Here is a 10,623-nt window from a genome sequence, read left to right as displayed (position 1 = left end):
ATAATAACAATTATAACATACATATTAAACACTATATAAAATATTAATAACAATATAAAGAGTAATTTCCAAGGTAATAAAAAGCCATATTTTATTTATTTTTTTATTAGTATTTCACACATTTTAAAGTAAATCGGTGTATGGTAATTATGTAGTTAACAAAAATAATAAACAAATCAAAATGATGATTTAATATTAGCCTTGTTTAGAGAAGCAGCTCTACAGATTCTTATTTAATGATCGTGGACAAGAAGTGTTTTTGTTTGTAGCAAGATTTATTTGCTAATGAGGACATCTAGTGTTCATTGATATAAACAGCAGAAACAAACTGAACAGGAAAAAAAACCTGTCAACAACACAGGTCAGTTTTGTGCTTTTTTTAAAAGCATATTTTGCAGGCTTAATATTTCTCTACATGATGTAATTAATGAAAGTATAGTTCACCCACCCAAAAATGAAAATTTTGTCATCATTTACTCACCCTCATGGTCCAAAAGAGTATATGTAATACATTTTATGTTGAATCAAAATATTTCTTGCTGAAGCTACTTTTTGCTGTCTGTTTGATGCTTTACACAACAATGACTTTAAAGTATCTTTTAGGAGTAATTTCTCAGACAATTTTGATGTGCGATTAATTAGATTAATTAATCTCCACATCATGTAATTAATTAGATTAGCTTAATTAGTTTACCATCCCTAGTTTTAATATGAAAATACATGTAGGACAATATCTAGAGCCACAGTCCTAAGAAAAATCCTTCGAATGATGACCTTATCCTTATGTGCTCATGTACTTAAAGACCCTCATTTGCTTAGACTGCTTTATATACAATTTAGAAGACAGCAATTTCCTCTGTCATGTTTACCACTGAACCATTTAGCATGCACATAAATCTAAACATGGTCTTTTCTCAGTAACAGTAACCACACGCCTCATGTCATGATGAATCAGGTGATTGGGAAGAAAAACACTTTGCAGAGATTATAAACATGGGATTCATGGAGAGCCTGGATCTGATTACAAACAATGTTTGAACAGCATCCTTTTTTTCCTTTTTGAGTGATCAGTATGAAGTCGATCAGTATAAAGATGATAAAGATGATAAGTTGATAAATAACTTTAACATCAGCTTTTTAAAATCAAATGTCAAATGTGTTTTAAAGGTCCGAAGGTTGAGGCTTGAATACTTAAAATTACATAAATATTTTGTAACCAAATAAAAATTGTCCCTACATTTGAATATGTTTCTGCAAAACTGAGAAAGAATGAAATATTTTAAACAAATAAAATTAACACTGGATAAGTAAAAAAAAAAAAAAAAAAAAAAAAAAGAGAAAGAAAAAAAATATTATGTGCAACTGTGCCCTTCACAGCACAGTTGCAAAACAGCCAATCTGGCTAATTTACATAGATAGATTATTTTGTGATTTTGTTTTTGCCTTGGAACAATGTTCTTTTTTTTATGTGGTTAAGCTAATGGCTCTCTTTAGGCACAAAAAGGGCCAATATTAGCCAAATTACCCTCATTTTAAATGATTCATACAATTGGTAGTAAATACTGACCTACCAAATATAATGAATTAAAGTTCAGCTTTAACTGATGATACAGGGATTCTAGACCAAGTTAAAAAGAGCAAACTGTCAACAAATCAAAATTATATTACATATAATCTTCAGTGTATTTCAGTTTGCTGTCAATATATTAGGCCTACAATGCTATTTTTTTACAGTCCTGTAATATTATCTGAAATGTTTGGGTCATTAAAATGCTAATCTTGTTCTTTAGAAGTTTCTCTGGAACTGTCAGCAGCTACTTAACATTTATCTGAAAAGTCTGGGAACAAGGTGGTGCCTGCTCTTTTCTCTCTCTCTCTCTATTTCTCTCTCTCATACTCTTTCCACAGCCTTGCGCATTTCCTTCTATCCAGTTGGTCCACTCTGGCCCTTTTTTTACTTTTTTTTTTTTTTTGGAAGGTTTCGTTTCTTTTCACTTTGTCCTTTTTGTTGTTTTCATTTCACCCCACCCTCTTGGATGCCTCCATGCTCCTCCCTCCGTTCTCTTCCTTTCCTGCATTTTTTTCCTGGCTCCTCATGGCATGCTGAGTTTTGGAGTGCAGGAGGGAGATGCCTTAAAAACGCTGACAGGATATAACACTCTCAGAGACACACAGCAGTGCGGCCCAGTCAACGCAAGCATCCTCAGTGCTGCCCAGCAGAGCTTCTGCGGACCCTCATGTTTGGACCTGCCAAAATGAAGGTAGGGGACATATTAGGATGGAAAATTACAATAGTACTGCATGCCATTTAATTTTTGTAAATGTAAACTGTTCAAACAAATTAGATTGTTACACATAATGGCAAGTGCAATGATGTGAAAACTTTTCCAGATGCCAGTGAAACTGAATCTTAGTGCAAAACAACATGCTTGGACAATAACAGATTTAAGTGTTTTTCACATTTTTGTGTAACTTGTTAAATTATTTAACTTTATCTGTTGTTGGTTGCTCATTCACATAAATGCTTAGGGATGTAGGTGTTTTATTTTGAGAGACAGCAGCAATGTCAAGATGATTGTTAAGTCAAGCTTAGAAATGTAAATTTTAATAGCAGGTGCAAAGCAAAAAGACACAGCTGGGTTAAATGTAACAACACCCTGGGTTTCATGTGGTTTTAATATTACAAAGTAATTAATTCTGCTAGTGATGCATCCCACCCTGCCCCTAAGGATTATCTATTAAATCATAGGCAATGTAGGATCATGCTAAATTTCATGAAGACAAAATGAAATCTTTATTTATTTATTTTTTATCTGTGGAAAGATTAGCACTGCCACAGGGTGCAGGAACCAAATCTAGGACAGGAATTCTTGAGGCATGCCATCACAAAGCCAAGTTCAAATTGCCTCATCTCCTTGTCAAAGGATATTTCATCAAGTCGAAATATGAAATGATTAAGAGTAGTTCTACACCAGATTGCTTTTTAACCACACCAAGTTTTCCAAACTGCATAACAAAAGTTGTGTAACAGACTTTTCTTGCATAATTTTACGTATATGGCCCCTCCTAAAATATTATTGCCAGGGAGCAGTGGTTTATCAGGGAATGGTTCACCATGTTCCTCCAGTCAGTTACCAGTAGATAAAAAGTCCAACAATACCCCTTTTTCCACTTTCAAATATGTCACAGTGTGGAAGTAAAATGGGTTGCAAAAGATAAGTTGAAGGTGAGTGTTTTTGCCTGGTTCTCTGAACCATGGAGGATGTTTAATTTCAAAGAAAGTGGCTTTTATAGGTCAAGGGTGAATCTGGCCTCAGTGTTATGCCACACAGATTTCAAAGTAACCACACATAATGTCTGAGCTTTGATGTCAACACCAAATCCAGTGGTGTCTATTGCTAGTTTAAAGTAAAATTACTGGCATTTCTAAACAATGTTAAACCCTTGAGAATTTACTATGTAGTGTAGGATGTGCATGAATAGTTTGAGGAAGCTCTTCCTTGCAGTCACATGAGTAACGTCCCACAATGACTCCCATGCTTGAGTTCGGAAAGCATACTAACATTATACTCTCACCATTTCAGCAGGATACATTATGTATAATATGAATTCATGTGATAATGTAGCATACTGCTGTTTAGAAGTTTTGTTCTTGCGTAATGCATACTGTTTAAAATATTATTTTAGTAAAATATTATGCATTATATAGTGCATGCTAAGTATTCAGTAAGTGGCAAGTTAGTATTCCATTTCAAACACAGTTACTTAAATTCAGCTTGGCATTTGATGGTATATTTTTATTGTGTTTGATAGCAGCCCATAATTGTGCTTATAAAGTCAAGGCAATAAGACATTGAAACCATAATTTGTCCTTCACCTAAATGCCCACCATGGACCGGGGAGGCCTCTGGTGTCTTTCGGCAACGTTGATATGAGCTTGTTATTTTAAAAAAAAAATAAAAATTGGGAAAGTTTACTCTTTTACACTCAAATTACTTGTGACCAGCTGTGTTTCAAGTGCTTGTCCTTTTGATAACACTAGCATCCATATGAACTTGAGGAACTAATTGTAAGTTCAGAAGGCAAAGAAGATTGTTGCTTTAATAAGATAGAAGTTTACTTATTCTCACTGAGGTTCATTCAACTTCCTCTAAAGAATTTATATTACAAAACAGCTGCAAAGAATTGGAAAGATTACGAATGTGAGGAAAAACAGCACGTACAGTAGGAAAGGGTACATGGTAGATTGAACCTGGCATATGGGGGCTTCAGCTGTGCATGATTAGTGACAGAAGCACAGAGTATTCAGTATGTGGTTGAAAGTAGGTCACTGGGGTGCATATGGTCACACACCCAAACCCAAGAATGGAGACAGTACCTTATTTCTATAGCCAAAGAGTCCTTATTTACCCCAGTGTTTATCTTCAGCTCCTGACCTCAGACTGGAGGATTTAGAAAAGCGTTACAGTGCACCTGGTGGGCCTTAACTTCAATATGATCCAGAACCAAACACCAAAGCAGAAGGACAAAGAATTGGTTAACTTTTATTGATGTTGGATTCAACAGGATCATTGACTGGAGACCACACACTTGTTTTCCAGTGGGAAAATCCACCAAAACCACACCTCGTAGATCAGACACGCCACTGCATGCCTGTGGAATTGTGTAGGGATGCAAAAAAGCACAATGCAGATTAATAGTTATTATGATCTGTTGTGATAACACCATGGCTATTTGTTATTACACATTCAGTGGCTGTTTGCAGTTTAGGAATGTGGAAGGATACCAACATTATTTCCTTTTATGATGTTTAACAAGTATATTAATATTATGATTATTTCAAAAAGGGGCAGTGTGTATTTTCTGCATCAAAATGGAATCTTTTTGATCTAAACCCCCAGTTTTTTAATTTAATTTTAATTAGTTTGAGGAGTTAAATAAAATGCTTAAATTAATTGTTCAAAATACAACCAGCAATGTGCGTTTATAAAGTAAAAAGGGTCAACTGTCATTTTTGGTACAGTAAGTCTTCAATGGCCAAATCAGGTTATGGTATATGTCTAAAGAAAGCAGTCAAATGTTTATGCATTTGACTTTTGCCTCACCATTCATGGTTTCAAACCTACAGAGGGTTCAGGGACTTTTAGATGTTCTGAAAAATAGCGGTTGGATGCTTATGATTTGGAGCGTGGTGTTCCCTGGAGACGAAGAGAGAGAAAAAAACACTCCCTGCTTATGTAATCCATTTAAAAAGGTCAGGGTAGATGTTGTTTGAGCCAAAAAGACTGGGCCTGAGCTAAAGGAGGACTCAGTGATGTGCTGAACATGTAAACATGACCTCAAGACCCCGACATCCGCAGGAAGGACAGGGATTCTAATGCCAGGATATCAGATGTGGGACTGTAAACATGGCTGAGCATGAAAACGAGGATAATCAAGGAAACAGAAGCAAAAGGGAAATAATATAAAACAGGACTTCTGGACGGATTGACTACCAATTACTTGTAGCCTAAATGTTATATGATGAATACAATTAATAAATAGATATGTAAATTTTAATACCACCAAATAAAAACAACAAAAAAATACATATAAACACATACTCAATTAATAAAGTGAAAAAAAAAACCAAAACACACAAAAACCTTTATGTCATGTTTGGATTGTGCACAGTCAACATGCTGCATGGTTTGAGGGCTGGGTGATCATGTGAGTGACCATATCAAAATATGTAATATTCGGCTCAAAAACACTAAAAAATAAAAAATGAAACATGTTTACATGGATAATAACTTACCTATGCAAACACTCTCTGTAAAAGATTATTTAATAATATCAACGATCACAGACCATGAAACCACAGGCATGTTTATATGCTACTATGTGAGCTACTGTGCAATTATTTAGTGCGTGTCATTTCCTGTAGTGCTGCAACACTGCACAGCTGGATGCTACAAAACTAATATGCTGACAGCCTGTAATCTAACTGTTACAGTGTATATTTAGTGCACTTATCAAGCTATTTGAACCTATTGTGTATAAAATATCCCTATCATTATTTATTTTTTGTTTATTTTTGATCTCACCATAATTGTTCCACAATGAGAAATTGTATATGTGTGTGTGTATGTATACACACACCTTGCACATCTTGATGGTGCAAAAAAGACAACTACTTAGCCATGGATTGGGGATTTTTATGATCATATTGATTATATTCCTTATGGACGAACTGTTTTTATAGAAAAATGCTGATGGTCACAGTATTTGTAATCTTTTATAAGTGGACATGTTTTGACTCTCACCACATTTAGCTATTGGAATTCATGCTGGCCTTGACTGGGTTGTTATGTATTTTAAATAGTTGAGCATTTAGCTGTAGCTATCTCACAAAATATGTGGGCTCTTTTTCAACTTTGTGGAATTTTTTTTTCAGTATGTTCCCAAGCACAGAAAATGGGAAAAAATGCAAAGAAGTTTTCTTGTAAGACAACTAGCAATGAAGGGAATCACAATTAGGTTTAAAATGCATGTGTATAAAGACCTGTGATAATGTAATTGTTGAAGTAGATTACATTTGATTTTCTAAGCATATACTTTAGTTAACCAGTAAAAAGTTAGATGCTAGTTACTTGCTACTTAATATTAGTGCAGGATTAAACTATCACAGCGACAAGAGTGACATCCTTAAACTTGAATAGATACATTAAATGTAATAATAAAATCTGCAAAAATCCTACCGTATTTAACTGAATCAAAAACATATTATGTACAGCAGCATTTAACTAAATATTTCAATATGACAATGAAAACATAAATGCTCCTGTGAAGACTCAAATGAACTGTCTGAATGAACCTGAAAATGAATTTAATCACTTACCAGTGTTACATACGAGAAAGAATTGTATGTGCGAAAAAACTGCAAGCATTTATTCTATACTGCTTTAAGTGTAATACTTCCTGCTCATCATTGATCATTAGATACCTTTCTGCCTCACGGTTTGGAAACACTGTTTCAAAAGGGCTGAGCTGTGGTGTCATGAGAAGGGAAAAAACATGAAATAGTGGTTTAGTGTGATCACCAGTTTAAAATAGGACAATAAATTCCAAGACGTCTTTGTCATTGGTTTCATAACATTTCAGGCCACATTTTCATGATTTCTTTTTAGAATTTCTAATCACAAAAAATGTTGTGGGAGCCTTTCATTAGCTTTCATCACCTAATTGTTGTATATGAAATTTCACAATGATGATTGGATTTCTACATAGAAATATGCAATTCTTGGCTCAAAGACACTAAAAAATAAAAAATGAAACATGTTTACATGCATAATAACTTACCTATGCTACCAACATAGACCAAACACTCTCTGTAAATGATTATTTAATAATATCAACGATCACAGACCATGAAACCACAGGCATGTTTATATGCTACTATGTGAGATTTCTACATAGATTTGATCTGAAACAATTTTGTTGTTGCTATCAGTCAAACGCAACAGGTTCAATATCAAAGCTGGTTATTTGCTGATACATAACATGAATCAAGAATGATACGGTTATGTAATAACACATTGCTCCCATCATTTCCCTGGCCATCCAACAGCACAAGGCCACATGTGATATACTGTGTACATAAAAGCCTATTTATGTGACTTCTGATGTAGCATAATTAATGATTCAAATCAAGTCCTTGCATATCATTTCTGTAATACACTTAAGTTTTTTTTTCTTTTAGCTCTCTCGATGTTAGTGTTGATTTTTTGTTCAGTTAGCATATTTTCTTTATTTGATTAAATGATTGTTTTTAAATTTATATATATATATATATATATATATCTATATATATATATATATATATATATATATATATATATATATATATATATATATATATATATATATATATATATATATATATATATACACACTACAAATAAAAATACATGTATATGTATCAAACTAAATTTATGAAAGAAGTGTCTTAATCTAACCAAGGTCCAATTTATCATATAAAAAATAAAAAAAAAACTAAAATGTAAAATTATAATGTAAATAATAATGTGAAATATTGTTACAATTTAAAATAACTGTTTTCTATTTAAATATATTTTAAAATGTAATTTATTCATATAATGGCAAAAAAAAAAAAAAAAAAAAAAAAAAAAAATATTCAGCAACCATTACTTAAGTTGGAAATTAATCAAGTCGGAAATTAATTAACTGAATATGTCTTTGCTGAATAAAAAAAAAAAAAAAACACATTCCAGTTTTTTTTGTATATTCTTCTATCCAAATAATTCTTTTTGGACTCCAAATAATGAGGTAATTTTCATCTCAGATGCTGGTTTCAAGCCTGGTACTACTGATGGTGGTGTTTGCCAAATCGGTTGAGCCGTATATTGCACAATACCGGGATTTTGACCAAGACACGTATGAACACAGAGAAAACCAAAGATCCCCAGAATACTACAGAGATGGCAGGTATGTTCCATGATCTATCTATCTATCTATCTATCTATCTATCTATCTATCTATCTATCTATCTATCTATCTATCTATCTATCTATCTATCTATCTATCTATCTATCTATCTATCTATCTATCTATCTATCTATCTATCTATCTATCTATCTAACCCTTTGTGAATCTAGTGGAACAGAGTGCAGGCGATGCTGTGACCCTGCAGAGGAGGCCCCACAGTATGCCAGTCCATACCCACAGTACAATATTGTGCCACAGATAAACATCACCATCCTAAAAGGTACAAAATATGTCAAAATCAACTTCAAATGTTTTCTGGCCTTGAAAATGAATGAGGTAAATTTCTCCCATTATAAGGATAATCGTGTTACAAAAGCTTACATTTACAGAACGACTTACATAATCAGTTGACTCATTTTGACTGTATACAGCTGTTTGGGTCAACGTTAGTCTTAGCTAAATATCTCACTGTCTGTGAATGACATAGGTTAGGCCTGGTTAATCACAGGCTGCTTCTGTGGGCAGGAAAACATGCACCAAAAAGGACAAACCTCCGCAGAAAGTGACTTTATGGGCCAAACTGTCACAAACAACAGAAGAGTAATGGCTGTGAGATTGGCGCCATCTTCTATACAACACTCCACACAAACAAGACCATTTAAGAGTAATATTTTTTAATTAGTGGATGTTTAATAAAACACCCTCCAAAGCTTGACCAGAACATAAAGTTTCAGGAAGCAAGGCATAATAAATCAGAGATTAAGAATGTAAAGGCCTTTTTTAATGATCATAGTAAAAACTTTAAGCCAAATTGAACTTTTCACCATTCGCTACTATATTCGTTCCCTTACAGGGGAGAAGGGAGACACTGGCGTGCGAGGACCTTATGGGAAAATGGGCAAGTCTGGGCAAAGTGGACCCCGAGGCCCCCATGGCATGAAGGGAAACAAGGGCAGCATTGGTGCTCCTGGAGAACCCTGTAAGTCCTACTACGCTGCCTTCTCCGTGGGCCGCAAGAAGGCGCTGCACAGTAATGATTACTACCAAACCATGATCTTTGACACAGAGTTTGTCAACTTGTACGGCCACTTCAACATGTTCACGGGCAAGTTCTTTTGCTACGTACCCGGCATCTATTTCTTCAGCCTAAATGCGCACACTTGGAACCAAAAGGAAACATACCTGCATCTAATGAAGAACGAGCAGGAGATGGCCATTTTGTACGCTCAGCCCAGCGACCGCTCCATCATGCAGAGCCAGAGCCTCATGCTGGAGCTGGAAAGGGATGACCAGGTGTGGATTCGGCTCTATAAGGGCGAGAGAGAGAACGCTGTGTTTAGTGATGACTTTGACACCTACATCACATTTAGTGGTTACCTTATTAAGGCAAAGTTAGAGGGTTAAGCAGAGACAATCTATGGACTGCAGGGATTTATGAAACAGTGTCTATTAAATGAGATGTAATTTCTTGTTATTCTTTTTTTTTGTAATATATTTTTAACAGTTTTACATGGTACTTCAGGAGGAACCTTGGTTTATTTTTATGATCCAGTACTGCAGTGTCATGTGTGTCTGACCATCTTTAACTTTGTTACAGAGGCTGGTGCTATTTGACAAACATGGTAAAGGTTATTGGGCTAATAATATTAAAAACAATACAAATCTATATATACAATCTAAAAAAAAAAATATTGACAGTATCATATAAAGAAAACAGTATCATATTTTAACATTTTATTGCACAACATCTACAGGTGCCTTTTTTCATGTGTAGATATATCAGTAATCAATTAACAGATTACTTGAAATGATTGTATTTTATCTATTATAATATATCTGGCTATAAATCAGTATTAACTTGGTTGTAGAAAATGGTGCTTCAATTATAACATAAAATAAACCCAAGAAAAACATAATGTCAGAAAAGTTTAAATAATGCCAACAAACTAAACTAAACTAAAACAGTGATATTTTAGTAAATCAATATTTTTTTATGATTTACAGTATTGTAGAATTAGAAAATGAGCTACTTAGACACAGTCCATGCCACAGACAACTAGAGTAACTATGATTAATAATGATGAGTGTACTGTATTATAAATGTTACATTTGTATAAATGGATGCAGCGGTAAGAC

General features: G+C 34.0%; 1 protein-coding gene across 1 annotated transcript; it reads left to right on the top strand.

Annotated features, from left to right (window-relative positions):
* The first annotated feature begins 1,690 nt into the window (after positions 1–1,690).
* LOC109084703 (complement C1q tumor necrosis factor-related protein 1-like) lies at positions 1,691–10,370 on the top strand. The gene is made up of 4 exons (XM_019099377.2): positions 1,691–2,261; positions 8,345–8,487; positions 8,658–8,767; positions 9,341–10,370. The coding sequence occupies exons 1-4, from the start codon at positions 2,238–2,240 to the stop codon at positions 9,889–9,891; spliced, it is 828 nt and encodes a 275-aa protein (XP_018954922.2). The 5' UTR covers positions 1,691–2,237; the 3' UTR covers positions 9,892–10,370.
* Positions 10,371–10,623: the final 253 nt, after the last annotated feature.

The sequence above is a fragment of the Cyprinus carpio genome, chromosome B12, assembly GCF_018340385.1.
Source record: "Cyprinus carpio isolate SPL01 chromosome B12, ASM1834038v1, whole genome shotgun sequence".
Classification (NCBI taxonomy): Eukaryota; Metazoa; Chordata; class Actinopteri; order Cypriniformes; family Cyprinidae; genus Cyprinus; species Cyprinus carpio.
The sequence above is the reverse complement of the archived record's forward strand: the minus strand, read 5'-3'. Positions and strand labels throughout refer to the sequence as shown.

Excerpts from the sequence above, each read along its gene's own strand:
- LOC109084703 (XM_019099377.2), top strand. The coding sequence starts at position 2,238 with ATGTTTGGACCTGCCAAAATGAAG. Across the intron at positions 2,262-8,344 it reads TTGGACCTGCCAAAATGAAG|ATGCTGGTTTCAAGCCTGGT; the intron begins GTAGGGGACATA and ends TTTTCATCTCAG. Across the intron at positions 8,768-9,340 it reads AAACATCACCATCCTAAAAG|GGGAGAAGGGAGACACTGGC; the intron begins GTACAAAATATG and ends GTTCCCTTACAG.